Here is a 21,944-nt window from a genome sequence, read left to right on the forward strand (position 1 = left end):
TATTCTAACTTTCATACCCTTTTATACAACTTTTGCGGGATCTTATAACTATTTCGGTGAGGATTGATAAAACAGAGTTTTTCACATTTTTCCAAAAGTGCGAACTTAAAATCTCATCTTTGGCAAAATCAAAATAGATCAAGTTTGGGTTCGATTGAAAGCTCTTTTTGAGATCTATCTTTTCAGGATGCAATTTGTTTAATAACCTTGAAATGAAATTTACAACAGCTAAAAGAAATATGGCGAAAGAAATGAAATTTAACTGAGCGGTATGGAAAAATTTAGAAAAGAAGTTTCTTAACAACCCATTTATTCCTATTGAGAACAAGCTTTGATAAAAACAAAACTAATTGAGTTTGGGGAGAGCAAAAAAGTGCAGCTAAACGTTTGTGCAGGAGAGAAAGATTATAATTTGGGCATTATGAATTATTATTTAAATATTAAAAATAAAATATCCTCATATCATTACCTACACGTATAAAAACGAAGACAACACAGAAAATATTATAAATATTTGGGACTCTTGAGATGCTTTCAACCAAAAACAATTTTTACTACCGTAATACTTCGAATAAACGCCCCTAAATTATATTGAATTAACGCCTCCCCTCTAAAAGGAGTATTTATAGGCCTGTAAGGGAGAATTGCATAGAGGGAAACTTAACAATGTGTTAATAGCTTTTCTTTCAGTGTTCAAACTAATCTTGACCGGTTTTGATATTTCTAAAATGACATATTGATACCGAATTTCGAAGATAAATGTTTTGGTGAGCTGATAAACTATTTAGAATTTTGAAAGCCCCTGGTCAAATACTTTCATTGATATTCGCATTCTTGAATTTTCAAAACATGACCATAACAGGTGCACAAAATATCTAAACGATGTCCATTAAACGTCCGTATTACGACGTGAATTGAACGTTGTTTGGACGATAGTGTGCCAGCCTAATATTGTCTTTGTAAAACACTTTAGTGCTCAAAGTATAAAATTTCATATGTATCGTCTCGCTTGCTTCCCACACAACCCTGGTATTCGAAAACCAGCGTAGTAAAAAATTATTTATTCGTCTCAGTCACTCAGTCCATTTTGAGATATCGATAGATGTATTTCACAAAGATGAGCGAGGCGAAAAAACTGACGGTACCGAGCATCAAGAAGAAGATATAACAAGTCAAGACGGTGTAACCAAAGAATTGAACGCTTTGTAGGAAGCCAGACATGTTGGATCGTTTGTGGTAATAAAATACGGCGTATACAAAAACGAAAATCCCGGTCGACCTGAAAATAAAAGAAAGTTGAAAGTGTAATCGAGAACATTTATCCAGGGCGTTAAGGTTATTTTTGGACTTTATGTAACTACAATTAAAGTCGTATTAAGAAAAAAAGTAAAATTCCAACGAAATCTTATAGCCACACACGATTTGGAAGTGCTTCAACTTTGACTTTGAGTTTTAACGCTAGACTTTATACAAAGGATCCAAAAGTTGGTTAAATAAGGCTCAGAATATAGTCTATAAACCCCTCCCGAATAAAAACGACTTTCTTGTCTTAACTTAAAATTTCGAAAAACGACGTAACCAACGGTGCAGATTGTAGTCAATCCACGTTAACGTAACCAAAAACGTTCGGACTCCTTAGTGCTCTTTATCTCATCGTTTGTCATTTGAAAGGGTGACCAATTTCAGCCGTATACAGAAAATGACCAAGTTAACTTCAATTCAAAAGAACCTATTTCCTAGCAAAAGCATTTTAATGTATATATTTTAATATTTATGTTCTTTTAATTTCTCAGTATTATCCATTTTTTTCGCTCAGCTAAACTATAACACAACACAATTTCCAGCAATTTCTTTTTGTCTTTGCAAGCCTTATTCTCTAAATTCAATTACTTTTGCAATAATCTCTGATAATCTCTAAAGTCTCTGTTTTTTAAGTCATTTATTTTAGCCCATTTAACTTTAAGAATATATTCATTTGTTAATAGTCGAAATAGTTATTTATATTTTATTATCATATTATTTTTTAAATTATTTTATATAGTAGGTCCACATCAATGCTTGTAGCAATGCCTAAATTTTAGACCTTCTTGACCAAATAAATTTTACATTACATTACATTACATTTAAATTACATTACAAAAGACAGATAGATGGAGTCGATATTTTACATGGATAGCCCAGCAATCTAGGACTTTTAGACAGTCTTTCAATTGTCTCTACAGGGTCCACGGCCAGCCGGCTCGGCTATCTATGAACTGAACGGAACATTGGAAGGAGCGGGGATTCGAACCGCGAATCTCTTGTTTGAGACGCTGAAGCCATTGACCAATTCGCCAAGTGGCCATCGCTCCTTAATGTTGACCAAAATCTGCATTCGGCAGTCAGCTTTTTTTAATACCATCAGCGCTCCTAGTCTTTGGCCCTTTTTTTGACGTCAGAATTCTACAGCTATCGTTGCATTGCATCAAGTGACGTGGGCGTGCCACGTTTTGTTTTGACGAAGATGTTGCATTGTTACGAACAGTCGAAGAGAAAAAAAGAAGAAGTGGCGAAACAGAAAATTAGAAAAACGAAAAGAAGGAAGGACGAAAGGGCGTGTAGAGCAAAACGAAGGAAGGCTTTTTATCCAAAGAATTTTCACAATGATTGCAACACGAAGTAAAACTAAAGAATGCAATTCACCGAAACTTTCGTCGTCACCGTACAAAACAAGAAAGAAACGGAAGAGCGAAGAAGCAGATTTGAGACAAGTATTTAAACTTTTTACAAGTTCTTTATTTCGGGTTTTACGCATTTCGGGTTTCACTTTATATTTCATATTTATACGACCTTGTCATGAAAGAATGAAAAGTGCTTGAGTCAACATTAGGGAATCGTGACGTGATTACAACACAGAATACCTTTCGAAGACTGGTTGGAGATTGCGCGCTCAGCCCAATCAAAAAAGTATTAACAACAAAGAGTTTGATGAAAACCTTGTTTTTTCCCCTAAAGCTTAGTTTCCACTGTGTGATAACATGTGATAATGTGTGACAGACAGCCTGTCTGGAACACACTATCACAAAATAAAATTCTATCTCATAGTGGAAACGTTTAAAAAGAGTTTTTATCACGCGTTATCACACTGTGACAACGTGTGATAGTGTGTTCTTGGATTGAAATGAATTTCAATCCAAGAACACGAAAATTGTGTGAGATAACGTGTGACAAGAAAGTTCAAAAGGCGCCCCGACACACCTGGTGTATTCTACGTCACATTTCTTTGTTATTTCAATTTTCCTTTGTTAAAAATATAATAGAAAGCAAATTCCATAGTTTGCTATCACAAATTTTCCCTCTTTCTACGAGCGGATATGACAGATGCGTTTCCACTAAACAAAATTTTATCTCAAGTTTTTTGTCACACACTATCACACACTATCACAAGTTATCACACAGTGGAAACCAAGCTTAACAAAATCTTTTAATTCTATTTGTCAGTTTCAAGAGACAGTGGACATCAAACATAATGGAAAGACGTTGACACTACGAAAAGGTTTTTGTTATCTCGTATCTCTATCCAATAAAACCGGATGGCTGAGAATCGACAAATTATGGATATATGATGAAACGATCAAAATGGAAGCGACATGTTTCACTAGACCTTCGATGAACAAGACGAAGAAGCACTCTTACGGACAGGTAAGGTTGTTAGAAATTGTTGTTGACAAATCTATTAGGATTAGAATTTTACCTGAATCCAACTTGTTCAAAATTCCACCCACTGCATGTCCTTTCTCTGGCAAAAATAACGCAGAAAAGAACCAACCTTTAAAATCATTTTGCAGCGGGAAATGAGAAAAGAACAACTGAAAAAACACTTTTTCTTCATAAAATTTGAACTCTTCCGAGACCAGGCGACGACTTTGACGCTCTAACTGTAGGAGCTCTCCTACAAACCCCCGCTTTTGTCATTATTACTAGCCAAGACCTTTAATTAGTGAAAGAAAGTAAAACTATCGAACTCTCAAAATTCTATTTATAGGACCAGTTGATACCACACAACGCAAAATTAGTTATGAATGAAGAGCGTTTCAAACGAATGTACATTCAAAACAAAATACCACCAAAAACAACCTCTGTCAAAACCATAAAGAAATCGAACGTAATCGATTCTGTATCGAACGAGAACGATTCTGTTGAACTCGTACAGTCTTTGCACAATTCAGCATCTGACCAATGCGATCATGACTACGCCGCAAGACTAAAACCACAGCAACAATCAAGTCAAAAAACAGCGAATCAAAGTTGCAACTCATCTCCCCCTGACCCGACAACAGTGAAGGTTGAACTCGTCGATCTTAAACACCTACCACAACAGGAAAAACAAACGAGCGAAAACGTTCAACGACAACAACAAGACTCGGAAGATCCACAAACATCGAAACAAACAGCACCTCGACAACAAGGTGAGTCTAGATCTGGCGATGGGGAGGGGGCACTAGGGTTTCAAGCAGACGGGAATGTTGCTCAACTTTCGACCCTCAGAACGAACAGCACCTCTCCGACAACAAGTTGCAATTCCCAGACCTATTCTTCATCTAAAGTAAGGGCAGAAAATATTTTTCAAAATGTTTCTTGCATTCAATAAGCTTAAACAAAACTGCAACACTGTTAGCTAGATATCACCAAATACTTAATACGAAATGGTATTTTGATGCCACTCTATTTGATGCTCAGCAATTAAGGGAAAGATCAAAGGTATAAAAGTGGAGCAATATCCAGGTAGGAACCTACTTTCGGATAGTCAGTAGGCTGTAAGTTGTTGAGAGAGGAGCCTTTGGGTCGCCTCCGACTGCGGTCGCAGACTTACTTATTGCTCAATAGCAAACTATTGGCAGATTGAGGTTGAAAAGCTGGACTATACGAGAGAAAAGAGTAATCTAGCTGAAAATTCGATCCCTTTCTGTTGAAATCAACAACATTTCTCCAAGTCAAATATCTCAAGCCATCTAATTATTCTGAACAATTTACGACTACAGGTTCAATGACACTGTCTACCAAGAGGGTTGTTCAACGTACCAAAGAATTGACCATTTACTATCAAATGAAGAACTCCCTTACAGATATCAAAGATAATGTTTCTGCAAGCGCTATCGTACAATCATTAGGTAAGGTTTCTACTATTTTATGCTAACAGAAAGATGATTTTGTTTTTGCCAATACCAAAAAATAAAAAAAATATATACAATAGTAGAGTCGATATTTTATGTGGATAGCCCTTTAGACTTTCTTTTGATTATTTTCACGGGTTCCACGGCCAGCCTACCCAGCTATCAGCGAAGTTTCTAGCCCAAACGAGCACATTGGGAACAAAAATCTGGCTCAAATATGCAAGTGAGGGACATAAATTGTTTTAAAGTTTCAAGTATGGTTTATAAATTGTTCAGTTTACTAAAATGTAAGGAGCAGACAATTTGTTCGAGTTTTGAGGAGACAGTTTTGAGTTAGAGGCTTGAGTTAAGAGACACGACTGTTTTAAGGTAAACTGAACGTACTGATTTTCTGTATAAATCTAGACATGACAGAATATTACATAAAGTCGAAATTCCATTTTCAGGTTTCGCTCGTTTCAATGCTGGTCCAAAACGAAAGTCGATGACCCCTATTGAGGAATGGGCACCTAGTAGCAAAGTAGACAACGTTGGAATGATTTTACCATACAAAGATTATTGTTTACATTGCAAATTGAAGAGGTTATTGGAAGCTGGTGGGATCGTTTTGAAGGAGGACGCTGTGAGATATCACGTGGTCACTGATAAGCCAAACAGAATCTTTTATTTTAATATCCCGGTTCAAGAATACGCTCAGAGTGGTAAGTAGTGTTTTTTGTTTAGAGACACTGCCTTTAGAGAAGTTGTTGTAACTCTGCAACAACATTTTCCCTTTTTGTCCAGATTATATATTGAGAATTTCTGATAGGATTATGTACCGTTAATACGAAAATGATCAAATCATTCGCCATTGAAAAGTTATACGTTTGCGTTAAGTTGGAAAGCTCTTTTCAAGATCTAAGCTCTACTAGTTTAGACTAGGCAGTTCAAATTTTTGCTTGGAAAAGATTGAAAGTCATTGCATTGAAATAAGGGCAATGCATTGACTCTAGACAACCACATTTCTGCCCACTTTAATTCACAATCGGAATTTCCAGAACATTACACAGTAGCTTCGAAATTCAGCCTCTGGATATTGAAAGTTCTTTAACTTTTAATAAATTTATTTTCAGACGACTGGGTAATCAAGATGGATGCAATAGATGACATAATGTATGAGAAATATACGAAACGCTCCAAGATGGACGATGAACAGTTGAATAAATTGGCAGGAAAATATCGGCGACAAACCATCTAGGAGCTATTGTTTTTGATACTCAAACGCATGGAGCCCTGTTGACAATCGAATTTTCATGAATTGCGAAAGTGATTTTGATAGGGCGCTGATTGACATTGTGTTTTGTAACCAAAGATGGTATATATTTCGATACAGCGATTCAATGTGAAGCGGGTTTATTTTTCAACCTTAAATATTTTGTTTTGTTTTATGAACAGTTTATATGTGATTTTTGATTGATAAAATTTTTTTGCTGTACTTTTTTAGTATTGGTATCTGGACTATTTTTAAAAACCAATTTGACAGCTTCGTTTTAAGAAGGATCGTCCATCGTTTGTAGGCAAGATTGCACTTCCTGGACTAAGATTGCACTGATTTATACTATACTTGAGATTGGAAAGGGCTTTTTCTAAAGATATGGAAAATCTTGTGTTGACTTAGGAAACTGCCTACATTTCCGAAGCTTATATTTGAATTACCCGTCTTTGGTTGCTCTTCTGGTCTTTTTTCACTAGAAAAGTGGCATTAAGGAATCTTAACCCAGGAAGGGGAACCTAGCCCATAAGGACGATATGCTCTTTACTTAAGTGTTTTTTTGTATTGATCGATATTTTGAATGATAAAAGAAAATAAATTAATTAAGAAACTTGAATGTGTATTTTTTTCAAGCCTATAGAAAGAATTTCAAAAAGAAATAAGATAAAGATATAAACCAGACACTAACGCTGCAAAGGGATTGGGTAGGTATTTACAATAGTCTAATGTCGTCATGTCTTTGAATGCATTTCAAGCGAAATGGTGATGAGTAAGTTAGTCTGTGACCACAGTCGGAGGCGACCTGAAGGCTCCTCTTTCGATAACTATCTACCCGAATTTAGGGAAGGGTGCCACTCTTTCTCCCTGGATTTCTCCATGTACCCTTGATCCTTCACTTAACTGCTGAGCAGAGAGGCAATAAGTTCCATTTTTGTACTAAGTACGAAATCTTTGATATGACCAGGCCGGGGATTGAACGAAAGACTTTACGCATCGTAGCTGGATACTCTACCTACGCTTTAGCTATCTAGTCGAGGGTAGGGGAGAGCGCCACACCTTTCTCTGAATTTCCGATCACTTTCTAATTACTGAGCATCAAGCAGAGAGGCATCAAGTACCGTTTTTGTACTAAGTACGAAGTCTTTGATTTGACCAGGTCGGGGACTGAACCCACGACTTTACGCACTGTAGCCGAATGCTCTACTTTTGCACTACGGTTGCTGAAATAGTGACAGGTGAATTTATGAAAAGTGAGGAAAGAGACTTACCCCAAACTTATAACAGATCTCCACCACCACAAGTAATTTTCAGCCGATAATTGGAAATAAGTCAAAGCGATTGACATGGAGGCTGTGACACTCAACAAGATGACAAAAACTACCAATAGAATACCATATAAAGTGTAGGGTTCACGGCCCCATAACGTCGCGAAGATGTAATATAATTCAACAGAGATTGCACTGAAAGAAAGAAAACATAGCGAAATTATTCTCGAAATGAAATCTCAAGTTGTTTTTGGTTTAGAAAAGATGTCATTCCCAATGTATAACGTGGTCTTACTCTTAGATTAAAATGTAATTTAAAAGGCCGTTTGTAAATGTGGTCATTTAAGAGATGTCCCCGGAGCACTCTTCCTGAAAGTTCCTATAACGCTGCTTGCTATCGAGGCAAAAGGTCCAATCTCAAAGTCATGTTTAATGGCGCATTTTCCATAGTGAAGGGGTTCTTAGACCATGTTCACACGATACGGTTCCGTTTCGTTCCGGTATATTTTTCTTTACGGATCGAGCGTGTTCATATTGGTTTCAAAACGGAACGGAACGGATCTGTAACGTCTGAACATGGTCTTAATCTGCATCAGAAATAGGCTAATCTCAAAATCTAAAAATAGCGGAGCAAATAAAAATCTAAGACTCTAACTTTGAGATCTGAACTTTTAAGATTGGCTATAGTCAAATTTGAGATAATTATGTGTTAATTAAGGTAAAGGAGTTTATTCTAAAGGTTTCCATCAAAATAGTTCGTTTTTAGTCTCAAAAGTCTTAAGTGCTTACCTGAAGGGTAAAAAGCCGCCAATGATCATGTAAGCAGGGTAAGAACGATACCTGAAATTGGAAGGACGTTTTGTAAAAGATAGATAGATATGAGCCCTCCAAATGCATTCGGGATGGGTCCTACCCACGTAGGAGTAGGAATCACGGCGCTGACAGACGCGAGCTGCCCACCCATGGCGTATACCATGACACTCGAACGACAATAGGAGAGCGATGCTCACGCGAGACCGACCGAACCTTATGAGTGCCACGGCACGTCACAATTTCTGTCTAATCTACCCAGACTTCTGTATCAGAGTAATGGTACCCAATTACAATCTTACCCTGGCATGGGTTATCCCCAGTCGAAGGTATACTTGCAAAGTGAATCGTAGAGACACGGTAAGTATCGAACTCGGGCCTCCCAGGCGGGAGTCAAGGATGTGTTTGTAACCACTGACCTTTATATACCCTGGACAAAGTTACTCAATCCCTGCCAAACAAAATCTTTGATCGGAGTCTTTTGAAAGTTGTACCCGAACGGTAGCACTATTTTTAATAGCGATGTAAATGCATCGAGAGCGCTAGATCTACTTTTCGTCAATACTTTTGATGATGTAGTGCCTTTAAACATTAATTTTTAACATTGCAATGGCTTCTTTGTGGGTACCACTTAAAAAAAACTCCGATCAAAGATGGTGGATATAGCTGTTTGTAACAATACGTGAAGTTAGTTGAAAAATTAGTTGAAAATCGACATTACACCGCTTATATATCATTTTGAGGCCGACCAAGCAGCCCTTCTTTCAACTGCCTTCTACCCGATGATAAAGCAGCGTCAAAATCAATCCAAAAAGTATTACTTCCTTATCGGCGGAGAATTCGTCGGACAAAAGTGACGACAAAATCGCTAAGTGACGAACGGGTATTTTCGGCGGACGAAATTAGTGTCCGACGAAATTTACACGGACAAGGTATTTCATCATGTTTCGATTCTATCAATTCAATCCTACAATGAGCCACAAAAGAGTAATGAATAATTTCATACCAAGCAGTAGCAGGTATTTCTCTTGGAATATTCTTCGTGCGGCACGGTGCATCAAATCCGGATGTCCAATTCTTGCCGAAAATTCCTCCAACAACCGTCAGTGGGAAACCAACTGAAAAGAAAAGAAAAATGCTTTGAATTACAGTATCTCTGATTTTCATTTCTCAGCCAAGCTCGATTTATATCTCTGGTATGTAAAGGTCAAACTCGTGAATTAACTTTTACATGATTTTGAGTAGAAAGTTGTTGCGTGTGTTTAACAAAATGTAAGAAAATATAAGCCAACATAATAATTGTTTTTACAACAGTCTTTATGATTAAAAAGAATTATCTTTCTTTACAATTTTCACGACGTTAAAGGTATTGAGAATTATTTATTGTAAAAGTTATTCATAAAAGCTGATAAAGGACAGAAAGAAACTTTGATAAACATTGACAATTTAGTGAAACACACACAAGAACTTTCTTTCTATAGAAGTGGTACTACTCAATACTTTTTTCCCGGACACCCTGTACTGAAATAGCACTATCAAAAGATGAAGCTTTACTCACCGAACAACCAGATCAAGATTATAAGAAGGACAGTGGTGAAAGGCAGAGCTTGTGTTGATTGATACGACCATGCTATGGTGTTCACTACGCTCCATATAGTGAAGAAGGGCACTAAATAGAGAAAGAGTAATGGTGAAATGTATTAATAAATTCGACGAATGCTGCAATGGGCTTTTCCAGAAATAGTCCGTGCCCTCCCTGTTGAGGATATCGGATATCCAGGGGGTTAACGATTTTTGTTCAAAAGTGGATATCCAGGGGGTTAAATATCTACAAGGGAGTGGATATCCAGGGGGTAAAGTGTCTTTTCAAGTAAAATTACGATATCCAGGGGTAAGCATCTTTATAAGAGAGGATATCTAGGGAGTTGAGCATATTTTTAAGAGTGGATATCCAGGGGGTCTTTACTATTAAAGTAGGATATCCAGGGGGTTCAATATTTTGAAAAATCAATATCCTCAACAGTGGGGGTAAAATTTTTTTCTGGAAAAGCCCAATCCCCATTCGAGCTTTAAATTTTGAAAAACGTTAAAATAATCAATATTGTCAATATATTTCGGCACCAATTGTAGCCAAGAAGACTTAATTTTAATACAAAAACTATTCTTTTGTCCTAGTGGTGACATATAAAGAGCCCTAGCCCCCCAAAAGTCGGACTCCAAGAAGCTTATTTTACAAATTTCAGTTTCCAAAGTTTTTTTCTTATATCGTGCTATCGACGCGGCTTTTTCTGAGAGAGTCAATCATCCTTTATCCCAGTTCAAGTGAAATTTTAACTAACTCTTCTTGACTGTAAGAGTCAAAAAAGAACAATTAATTGTCAATAAGCTTCTAATAAGGCAATATCATTATATAAGGATAAGTTTTAGTGACATTATTATGTAATTATTCTTTCCGAAAAAGCAGTTGATTTTAGTAAGTAAGTATATTCATCTGGTGGCTATCGGCGGAGCCGGCAGTGAGGGAGTCTACCTCCTTTTCTATTTGCGCTAGACCTGGGAGATTGAACGCTGAGGTGGAGCGACACACCCACTTTCTGCTCCCTGTATCTTACCGCTTAGATCAGATTACCCAATCTAAGCTACTCATCGCCTGTTTTGGTGGTAACCAGGGATCGAACCCACAACCCTTAGATTGTAAGGCGAATGCTCTAATCACTGAGCTACCTGGCCCGGCAGTTGATTTAATTTTTTTGTAATTTTTACAACTTGCTTCTTTTGGTTTCTGTAATTTTTTCATACCTGAAAATAATGATGCAGTGAGAACGAGATTCCACGCCCATCTTTCACCGTTCAATTGTTTATACATACTGTTTGAAACATATCCTGAAACACCTGTGTTGGAAAGAAGATGTTTTTTAAAGTCTATTCGTTTTAAGTGTGCACTCTTTTTTTGCTTCCATGTCATGAGGAAACCGTGTCAATTTAACAAATTCTCTCGAAAGTGGTTTCCACAAGGTAGCAAAACACTGCACACTTAAAGCGAATAGGCTTAACTGTAGTAAGCACCACTATCTGAGATGCAGTGTTTTTCACAACATTATAAGAAAAACATAAGCGGTTGCAAATGTAATAATAAAGTACTTAATTTACGGGGCATAAGAAGGCTCGTATAATTTTAATAATATCAATGTGAAGGTTAGACTCGACTTGAGTTTATTACTCCTGTCAGATCTTTGCTTTTTGATAATTTTTGTAAAACACCAAAATTCCAGACTTTGAGTTGAAAAATAAAATGAAGTGAAAACAAACGTGAAAAATAGATCTTCAATACCCTATTTTCCAATTAAAACATTGCCCAGCCCATTCTAAGCATAGCCATGAGCTAAAAATCCAGAGCTTTTATATACTGGACCCACTAAACTGCGGCATCCAGTCCATCAAAAATTCCATGAGTAGATTCCAGGCTAAGTGAAGGTGAGTAAAGACTCATTTTAGAGAACAAAGGAGAACAAGAAAGTTGTTACTTACAACAAGTCAACGCATACAAAAGAACAGCAGCTGTATTCATGGAACCATGTCTGGAGAGGGAAAAATATAATGTTTATTATCAATTACGTGACTTTTCCTTCCGTTCAAAACCTTTTATACGTAAGCAAACTGTACATAAAGCCTTAAAAAAACACTACGTAAACTTAGGGGAATCCCAACCCTTCAAGGTCTTTTAAAATTTTACGTACATGTGAAAAAAGCTTTAGAACGAATAACTTTTATTCTCAGGTTTTTCTTATGTATTGCACCCAAAGTTTGACCCTAAATATTCGTAACCGAATTTATCTGATGATATGTCAAGGAAAAGGTCGACCAATTGAAAATACCAACTACACGTTTGTTTTATAAGAACAAACTATATAAGAGTATAAGGCTTCGATGGCCAAAAGAACAAGTTAAGAACATTTCAAGGCTTATCCAGACTCTAGAACAATACCTTTAAAAATTACACGTAAAAATACTCATGAAATGGTGAAAATATGAATATTTTAAGAACATTTTATGGTTTTGAAAACTTAAGAGCATCCGAAGGCTTTAAAAATTGTGGAAGTTCTTGAAGAAAAAATATGTAGTACCTTTGAAAGTGGTAAATATAATGGAAAAGAAAAATTATAAAAAATACCTGTGCACGTTGAACAATCCTAATAAAGCCATAATAATGATACCGAAACATAAAGTCAGAAATTGACAACCATTGCCTAGAAGAGAGAAAGAAAATTTAGTGTTATGGTATTATAATATCCTGATTGTTATTTTTTGCCCCTAATTCTGCTTTTTTTTTAGTTTTTGTACATTTCTATTTGTAGTGTGAAACAAAGTGCTGAGAAAGAAAGTAAATATAAGTAGAGGCCCCTGTAAAAGTAAAATAAACATTAAGATAAAACCTCGTAATAATAATACAAAGAAAAACTCCCTATTACTGTACTAGCTTTTATTACAAATTATGACAATAGTAAAAACTTGATTTAAGTGGGCATTGCAACGCATAATACACTAGGTTGCGGACAAACCTAATATAGATGAAAGTAGAGCTCTGTAAGGAGGAAATCTGAAGACGTCTGAATGAATAATTTTCCATCCATAATCGTCCTGTTGAAAGTCCTCCATAGCATCCTCGTCGTTGACATTGTAGCGAGCGAAATCGTTGCGTAACACACGCATCTTAAAAATAATAATATTTGGTAGGTTATAAGAAGCAATAAGAATCATTGCGCAGCACACCAACATCTATAAGGTTGCCTGATTTGATAACTTAGAAACTCAGCGAAATCATTTAAGAAGTTGGTACAGAAATTTACAGGTTTGTCAAATATCTTACTGCATGAAGTGGTACCCGTAAAAAAGCCACTGCAGTGTTAAAAATTAACGTCTAACGGCGCTACATCATCAAAAGTATTCCAGGGAACGTAGATCTAGTGCTCTCGATGCATTTACAACGCTATTGAGTAGTGAGTAGTGGCACCATTAGGATACCACTTTTCAAAAAACTTAAGATCAAAGATTTTGCTTGGCCAGGATTGAGAAACTTGATAAAGGTCAGTGACTGTGTTATGTAGAGGGGCACTAAAACGACGTACCAATATGATGACAACAAATCCAATCAAAAGAAAAACAAGAACAATCGAATTGAGAATAGAAAGCCAGTGAATCTGAAAGGGAACATAATAATAACATCATACAATAGCTACTGTTTTGATTTTGAAAACTAGAGCATGATACATTTTGAGATTTTTGAGCCGGTGGTTAAGCACGGTATATATAGAAGAACAATTAAAAAGCAACTTTGAAATGTACAAAATCTTTCTTTTTCACAATGCAAAATCAAAAAAGTTAAAATCATTTGAAGAATGCTGAAAATTTAGATAAAAGGAAAGTTCTTTACCTCTAAAGACTTTGGGAAAAATCCATCAGCTTTATTTTTCGTCAAACGGTCTTCAAATTTTACACTGAAATCAATAAGATAGTCACATCAAGATATTGAGCCTTTGAAAAACTTCCTTTAGAATTCAGTTCAACATTAGTTACAATTAAGAAACAGCCTGTCCACAAATCAAAACCAGAAGTCAGATCAAAGTTTCAAAATACCTTATCAGCCCTTTTTACCCAGAAATAGCTTTGTTGTAATAAGAGCCTGCAAAAAAAGGTCAACACTAAATTAGGGTCGATGTAAAAAGGGCTGATAAAGTAGTTGATGAATAAAACATACTTGGTGGATTTCCAGAAGGTACTATATGTGAATTCAACTTTCAAGGGAAATTCTGTGATGTCCTCCAAAAGGATTGGTTTATGACCCGTGGTCGTTGCATTTGCCGTGATGATCTGAAAATGAAAATGTAATCTAGTGAATACTACATATGAGAGAAGATAGAGTCAATCACCATATTTCCCTAACACTCTGCCTGGAAGTGCTTGGGATTCGAACACAGTCAATTACAGTGAAAGTCTGTGATCGAAACCGTCACACTACCAATCGCAGAATGTTAGTGAGACACAGTGATAACCTTATCCAGATGGTGAGTGAATGTAGTGAATACAGTTCCTCTGTTAAATGACTTCTGACAAAACACCATAGAACTGTTCCCAAACCAAAGACGATCGGGAGTGATTCCAACTCCTAAGTATGTCATTAGAGGCCAATTGCTGTAAGAGCTAGGGGTAAAACATTTACAAACTTTTACAAAATTTTGCACATTTTTCAAGTATAATTCTTATATCAGAATAACTTTGCTGACCGAAATAAAAATCTCTTACTGTCATTCATTACTGGGTGTTCTCTAAAGAGTAGATTAGTTAGTCAAACTTCAGCAAAGAATCTTCCTATTAGCCTTAAGCCTAGGAGACTGCTTTATCTGTTTCAGTGCAGGTGTTCAAATGTTTGAAGATTTAAGATATTTGTACCTTGTCATTATTGTATTCCAGATGGAAATTAAGATGTGTCCACAATCTCACTTTATGCTTGTGTGGCAAAAATCCACTTTCTTCAAGATGGCCAATGAACCCTCTCACCGGTAAGTCATCTATGACAAAGAGTAGTATCATCATAATAATGTTATGTTAATGTTTTTACTGTTTGTTTGTCACTTTTCAAAAATGGAAAGGTAGGACAAAAAATCAAACATAACACAACATCTATGAAATGATATTATATCCTTTCTCAAATTATCATTATACTATCACATATTATAATGCTGTTTGTCAAGGTAAATAGAAACATGAATTCAGACCAGAAAATGAAAACAAACCTATCACAAATTCAAAATAATATAAATCTTCAATTGCACTTCGTAGTTCTGTTACATCTTTTTGTGAGAGTTCAACAGTGCATAATCTTGAATTCTCAATGGATTCTAAAGACAGAAAACAAATCACTGCATAAAGGAAATAAAAAAAGGTTATCATAGGCAGCCAGAATGGGCATTATCTGTTAGCAATATCTTGAGTTTTAAGTCAAACCAATTCCCTCTCACATAGCATGAGTTGGCATAAAAATGAATCTTCAACATATCAAAGTTAATCGCAATAATTACTATCCATTCTGGCATCATCTGAGACGACTATTCTGCAATTCATTTTCTCGCGAAAAAGAGAGAAAAAAAAGAAGAAAAACATATAGGCGGGCAAGTCAAGGCTGAAATTATAATCTGTCAATCAAAAGAAAAGTCATCTTTAAAAAAAACAAAACATTGCTTGCGAACACGAAAGTAACACACAGAAAGACAAACAAACAAAGTGACATACACCATACATATTATGGCTATTAAGATATAGATGAATAGGACCTCAACAGCCCCAGACAAGATTACTCCTGCCCCAGACAGATACTCCTGCGCTCTTCAAAACGTAACAGAATAGCAACCTATTTTTTCAGCAAAAAGAATTCTATAATTCCATAATTCATTATCAAATAATAGAATGTGAAGATTCTGTAAAATATTTCAGAAAACTTACGTTTAAATTTGACATCGTACATTGCTTTTGCCATGCGGTCACCATCAAGGACTTCTCCGAGAGTCAAACTTCTGTGTTCAACCTGAAATGCAGGAATACTAAATAAGTCAAACACAAAACTATTAGTAAAAATGTCAACAGAAAATTAAAACAGTTTAATCTATTTTTGTTTTGTTTTTTAATAAAGAATCAGTAAAGATGATTGTGAAAAATTATAAAAAAGTGGCAATTTTAGTAATTGTCAATCAACTTTGAAAAAACTAAATAAAATATAAAAAAAGACCTTATAAAAATAAAATACCTTATCAGGCCTGCAAACAGGCAGCGAGTAATAATGATATGTTTCATGTGGATTGAAGTACGGACCAACTTTATTGACAAACATGGGAATCTGAAAAAAAATATTTGACGAATCAGAAGTCACAATCTTATCTTTGTGGAATTGTTTAGTGTTTCTGGCAATTTAAAAAAGTTTTTCTATCTTCATGTTGAAAAATCTCAATATAGGATTTTTAAAGGGGGTGCAAATTGACAATCTTACACTCATTGGATGTGGAATAGAAAAAAGTCTGGAACATCTTTCTAACAAGGTATTAACTTTTAATCATATCTTTTTCCCCTCAGTAGCAGTTTTTGATTAAGTATCTTATGGATTCCAACTTTTTGGAACAGACTCTTTATTTTATTTCAATACCTTACAACTGTTTCAAACGTCATTCCAACAAAGCTATATTTTGATTTGTACAGAAATTTTGGCTGCTCAAATCAAAACAACAAAATGGTCAACCTCAATCAATTAAAATGTTTATTATTTAAGGCAAAATGAACATCTCAAGTTAGCAGGTCTGAAAAACCATTGCAAATCCAGGGATCTGGGCATGCCTACTGTAAGATGAAAGACTATAAACCAATTTTTATATTTTCAGGGATCTTCATTTCAGAGGAAATTCCATTTAAAATCTGATATAATTGAAGAATTATTTATTGCTGGTGCGGGGTAAGCAGACCATTCTTTAGAAAGGTGATTTTTTGTGTTTTGAAAATGAAATAACTTAGGAAATACTTAACCAATTTTAATAAATGACCCCTCATTTTGCTCACAAACATAATGACTTTCAAATAAAATTAGTTTGGTTTGGAAAAATTGAGGGGGGGAATCTTGCCCTGTCCACCTTTAGCATTCTTCTACAGTTAGTCACACTAGCACCCAGCCAAAATGCGTATCAAAGATTAATGCTGTGATGTGTGAAAGCGCTTTATCATTTACTTGACTCGCAAGCAAAAAAATGCGCCCAAAAACTTCTAAGGGATTCATGAAAAAATAACCAAGCGCTTTTTAATGAAATTAATATTTTCAAAAACTATGAGAAATTGCCTAAAATTTGAGCCATAGATGAAAAAAATTGAGCCAAGCCAACCTTGAAAACTAATTTGAAGATCAACTTCCCAAGAAAAAGATCTACAGGGGAGACGGAACCCACCTAGATCTGCACACTGCGGGATAGGCTATTTCCCGGAAATTTTTGCTGGACCTCAAACACCGAGCCATTTATAATTATATACCGTGCGGAATCATTTTTACTTTAGCGTATAAACAAGGCCTTTAAAAATCGAAGTGAATACCGTGGTCTCGGGAATATAATGACAAAATTTGGTTGATATTCTGGCTGCTGCACGTTTGCAATCGGTCATTTATTGTCTCATTTTAAGCTTTCAAGTTTTAATTAATTGTCTTGGAAGCTTGAACTCGATTCAGGTAACTCTCATCCTTGTTGTTGCAAATACATTCTGTAGATGACTGATGTTGAAAAACCTGCTTTTTATTATTATTATTATTATTATTATAATGTAACAAAGTTCTAGGCGCACGAGGGCCTCTGGAACTGATCGTGATTATACGTATTTTACAATTGTCTTGTGTTGAATCTTTTCGGGTGTTTACTCCATGCAGTGTTGAGTCTTTCTTTGAAGACTTTGATTGTCTTTGCCTCAGCGACATCTTTTGGCAATTTATTCCAGGTTGGTATAGTTCGATAAAAGAAGGAATTCGTTTGTACACCACGGAGTCCATCGCTTCCAAAGTTTGGAATCATCTCAAAGTTGTGCCTTCTGTTTGGTCGCGTTCGACGGGCTATCTTGTTTGGGATGGTATCTTTTTCGTAATAGTTTGATGTGCTTGTAAAGTTGGACCATGTCACAAAAGTGTCTTCTAAACTCGAGCGTAGGAAGATCTAATTCACGCAGTCGTTCTTCATAAGACATATTACGACATTTTTGAACAAGTTTTGTTGCCCGTCTTTGTACTCCTTCAATCAGATTTACGTGTTTACGTAGAAACGGAGACCATACTGACTGAGCGTACTCCAGATGCGGGCGAACAAACGCACAATACAATGTTTTAAATGTACTTGTACTCATATTTACAAATCCTCGATTGATTATGCCAAGTATCGCGTTTGCTTTTTTGACTTGCTTTGCAATGTGTTCTTCAAATGTAAGTTCTGAGTCAATGAGGATTCCAAGATCTTTTTCTTCAAAGACGTGTTCCAATTGGCGTCCATCTAGGGAATATGGATGAGCATGTTTGATGTTTCCAAACTTTCCTAGCGTCAGAACGTGACACTTTTCAGGATGGAATAGTAATAGCCAGTCTTTCGACCATTCTACAAGTGTGTCTATATCATTCTGAAGGGAAACAGAGTCTTCGACGCAATTGACTTCTTTGAAGATTTTGGTATCATCAGCAAACAGTAGGATCCATGAGATGACCTTTTCAGGAAGATCATTGATGTATAGCACGAACAGTATTGGTCCCAGTACACTACCCTGTGGAATACCACTCACTACAGGGTCTGTAGTCGAGAAGGACTGGTTCACTTTTACTGATTGAGTTCGACCTGTTAGAAATGACGTTATCCATTTTAAGATTGAACCGTTGATGCCATATGCTGATAGTTTCTTGCATAGTCGACGGTGGGGTACAGTGTCGAAAGCCTTCGCAAAATCGAAGTAGACACTATCAACAACGTTTCCTTTAGAGATGCTCTCATAACATTTATCCAGATAGTACAAAAGCTGTGTCACGGTTGAATGGTTGTTAATGAAGCCATATTGTTTGTTCGATAAAAGATTATGATCAGAAAGGTGCTTCATGATGTGTTTCCTCAGTATTGATTCCATTAATTTGCACACTACCGATGTCAAACTAACAGGTCGATAATTGACTGCCAAATTCTGAGGTCCCTTGTTTTTGTAGATAGGGTGTGACATGTGCCACCTTCCAATCTTGTGGTAATGAGCCTTCAACTAAAGATTTGTTCATGATTACAGCCAAGGGTAGAGACAGATAGTCAGATAATTCCGCTAGTATCCTAGGGTGTATTTCGTCTGGACCGAATGACTTATTATGGTTGAGCTCTTTCAATTGATTCTGTACCATCTCCTCAGAGATATGAATATCTCCGATGGATGAGTCAGTTCTCTTTTCAAATGCAGGAAGCTCACCTACTGCTTCTTTTGTGAATACACTGCAGAACTGTCGTTGAAGTATATTAGCTTTTTCGTGATCTTCATGCTTTAACGAGGTTTTGACATTTGGTGATTCAAGTAGTGATGAAACTGTACTAGAAGATTTCATCTTGTTACGCACATGTGACCAGAAGATCTTCGGTTTGGTCTTTGCGTTATCACAAATTCTTTGTTCGTAGTTCCTGTGAGCTTGTCTCATCAATTTGCTCACTCTGTTTTCTTACAGGGGTTGTATTTTGCTCGATTGTATTCTTTTTCTTCGGGCGATGATTTCATCCATTTCCGATGGAGGCGTCTCTTCTCTGCTATTTCTTTCCGAAGTTGAACTCCAATAGGTATTTTTACCTTTCTTCTTCCAGTTTTGACCACCGATGATCTTTATGGGGTACAAAACGGTTTCGTATATCCAAAAATCTTCTTTCGGAAAAGCTGCCAAAGCTCCTCGGTTTGACTTAGAATTAGCCATCTCTCCGGGAATTGCTTGTACCAATCATCAGAGGTTGAGATCTTGTTTCATTGCTTCAAAGTCTGCGTCCTCGTACTTGTATCTTTCTGATATTAGGTTTCAATACAGCATCACATTTGATACTGAAGGTCAAGCAACTATGATCGCTTAAACACAAAGGACTGAGATACTCTAGACATAGAGCTTGGTTAGCTTCACCTGTTAGAATGAGGATCGACTAAAGATGGATCGTCAGTCCCACGGCATCTGGTTGGTTCTTCTACACTTTTGGTGGAGAAAGGAGTCGCGAAGGCATCAAGAAATCTTTCTTCTTTCTTTTTTTCCTACTTCCTCGAGATGTGGCGTCGTCCAATTTTTTCCAATTGATTGTTGGGAAGTTAAAGTCCCCGACAAAGCATTTATGAGAGTATTTGTTGTTTATGCGATATCTTTGATTAGATGATTCAACTTGTTGTTATTTTCAGCTGACGTTCATTGTTCGTAGGGGAGCGATAGATACAGGAGAAGACCAGGAGATCGTTTCCGGATAGAACGAATTTCGATTGTAGATACTTCATTGAAATTGACTTGGTTCATTGATTGGTTGACATCGGTGACCAAATGTTTGATCGATGAATGAGCAAGAATAATTATCCCGCGACCGATGCCAGTGTGGTCATGTTCGTATGACTGACACATTTATAATGTTTAAGCTCGTGTTCGTGTAGCTCTCTCAGTCCACCGTGCTTTGTTTCACCTCACATATCCCAATGATGTGGGGGATGATGTTTCTCTACATCAAGCAACAGTTGTCGCTTCTTCTCAGGTGTTAGCGTGTCGGCGTTGCAATAAAAGATCCTGATTTCGTTGATCTTTATTTCAACATCATCTACTTGATTTACGTTATGGTTTTCTTGAATTATTGTTCTCCGATTGTTTTCGTTTGAGTAAGATTCTTGGCGAATACTACATTCTTCGTGTCTGTCTTCTTTGTTTGGGATCTGATTTTGACCTTGATGATGTCGAATCCGTTTTTTGAGTCCCCTCGAACTCTCCATTTATAGATATCAGAGTTATCATTCTCATTTCTAGTTTTCGCTTTGAACGATAGTTCCCTTACGTTCTTTCTTTCATCTGGTGTTAGATCTTCAGTTATACTCGTTGTCTTGTATTTTTGGATGCCCTTGAGAGAAGGAAGGTTTTTGGCTTTTGTCTGCGTCTTTTCCTTAGGGGAGCCGTTCATATTCATTTGACAACGCAAAACGTCAAATTGACGTTATGAGGGGTGGGGGGTTTTCAAAAGTTAGGTTTGACGTTATAAGAAATCAAAGGTATACCTTTTTGAGAAAATTGCGAATATTTGTTTTAACTTCAACCACATACTTTTTAAGCTGTCGAAAATATATTTGTGTATGAATTATATACATGAAAATTTGCTTGCATAATCCCATTGGTGGTTTGCGCTATGATATCATTATATACATCGTATTTTCATTGTTTGCGCAATCGAGCGAACCACATGGCACAAGTGGGCAAAGAAGGTGGTACGCCTAAAGCACGGCACGGACCTAGCATCAAGTGGAGCTTTCATTTTCTTTTTAAATAAAAGTCATTAGTTAAAAGAACACATACACGCACGGGCACAAGCAAGTATATACGGACTTTGCGAGGGGAAAACCATTGATGAAAAAATGGTGACAACTTTTGGTATACATCGCTTGACAGAGGATAACGTCAATTTGACGTTATGCGTTGTCAAATGAATATGGGCGGGTCCCCTTATGGAAAGTTTTTTTTTTTAGCTTTTCTATTGATCAAAATCCCCTAAAATCTTAAAATGTTCTTTCTATTCATGATATTGTACAACCCTGAAAATTTTTTGCCCAAAAAACATCGCTATTAAAAGTTAGCTAGCAGCTCTGAAACCCACTTTCCCTAACTTGCAGGCAACTACGCGTTTGTTTACCAGCCAGGCAATTTTATACACAACGGTG

At 36.4% G+C, this 21,944-nt stretch overlaps 2 protein-coding genes across 2 annotated transcripts in view; one reads left to right on the forward strand and one right to left on the reverse strand.

Annotated features, from left to right (window-relative positions):
- Positions 1 to 660: 660 nt before the first annotated feature.
- LOC136819656 (transmembrane 9 superfamily member 1-like) overlaps positions 661 to 21,944 on the reverse strand; it is a 23,948-nt gene continuing 2,664 nt past the window's right edge. Inside the window, exons 2-17 of the mRNA XM_067075899.1 lie at positions 16,279 to 16,368; positions 15,978 to 16,059; positions 15,272 to 15,376; positions 14,928 to 15,046; positions 14,236 to 14,348; positions 13,912 to 13,975; positions 13,607 to 13,678; positions 13,040 to 13,190; positions 12,652 to 12,727; positions 12,009 to 12,058; positions 11,280 to 11,372; positions 10,039 to 10,149; positions 9,487 to 9,598; positions 8,460 to 8,510; positions 7,674 to 7,865; positions 661 to 1,279 (exon numbers count right to left, since the gene is read on the reverse strand). Of these exons, the coding sequence (XP_066932000.1) occupies positions 1,078 to 1,279; positions 7,674 to 7,865; positions 8,460 to 8,510; positions 9,487 to 9,598; positions 10,039 to 10,149; positions 11,280 to 11,372; positions 12,009 to 12,058; positions 12,652 to 12,727; positions 13,040 to 13,190; positions 13,607 to 13,678; positions 13,912 to 13,975; positions 14,236 to 14,348; positions 14,928 to 15,046; positions 15,272 to 15,376; positions 15,978 to 16,059; positions 16,279 to 16,368 (1,683 nt within the window). The 3' untranslated portion in view covers positions 661 to 1,077. The remainder of the gene's footprint in view (positions 1,280 to 7,673; positions 7,866 to 8,459; positions 8,511 to 9,486; positions 9,599 to 10,038; positions 10,150 to 11,279; positions 11,373 to 12,008; positions 12,059 to 12,651; positions 12,728 to 13,039; positions 13,191 to 13,606; positions 13,679 to 13,911; positions 13,976 to 14,235; positions 14,349 to 14,927; positions 15,047 to 15,271; positions 15,377 to 15,977; positions 16,060 to 16,278; positions 16,369 to 21,944) is intronic.
- Positions 2,512 to 6,933, forward strand: LOC136819596 (uncharacterized). The gene is made up of 6 exons (XM_067075827.1): positions 2,512 to 2,750; positions 3,481 to 3,681; positions 4,025 to 4,448; positions 5,022 to 5,150; positions 5,600 to 5,854; positions 6,266 to 6,933. The coding sequence occupies exons 1-6, from the start codon at positions 2,643 to 2,645 to the stop codon at positions 6,388 to 6,390; spliced, it is 1,242 nt and encodes a 413-aa protein (XP_066931928.1). The 5' UTR covers positions 2,512 to 2,642; the 3' UTR covers positions 6,391 to 6,933.

The sequence above is a fragment of the Clytia hemisphaerica genome, unplaced genomic scaffold (assembly GCF_902728285.1).
Source record: "Clytia hemisphaerica strain Z4C2 unplaced genomic scaffold, Clytia hemisphaerica genome assembly, whole genome shotgun sequence".
Taxonomy (NCBI): Eukaryota; Metazoa; Cnidaria; class Hydrozoa; order Leptothecata; family Clytiidae; genus Clytia; species Clytia hemisphaerica.

Bases quoted from the DNA above. Each gene is read 5' to 3' on its own strand.
- LOC136819596 (XM_067075827.1), top strand. From the start codon at position 2,643: ATGATTGCAACACGAAGTAAAACTAAAGAATGCAATTCACCGAAACTT. The intron at 3,682-4,024 runs GTAAGGTTGTTA...TTCTATTTATAG, and splicing joins AGAAGCACTCTTACGGACAG to GACCAGTTGATACCACACAA. The intron at 5,855-6,265 runs GTAAGTAGTGTT...ATTTATTTTCAG, and splicing joins TCAAGAATACGCTCAGAGTG to ACGACTGGGTAATCAAGATG.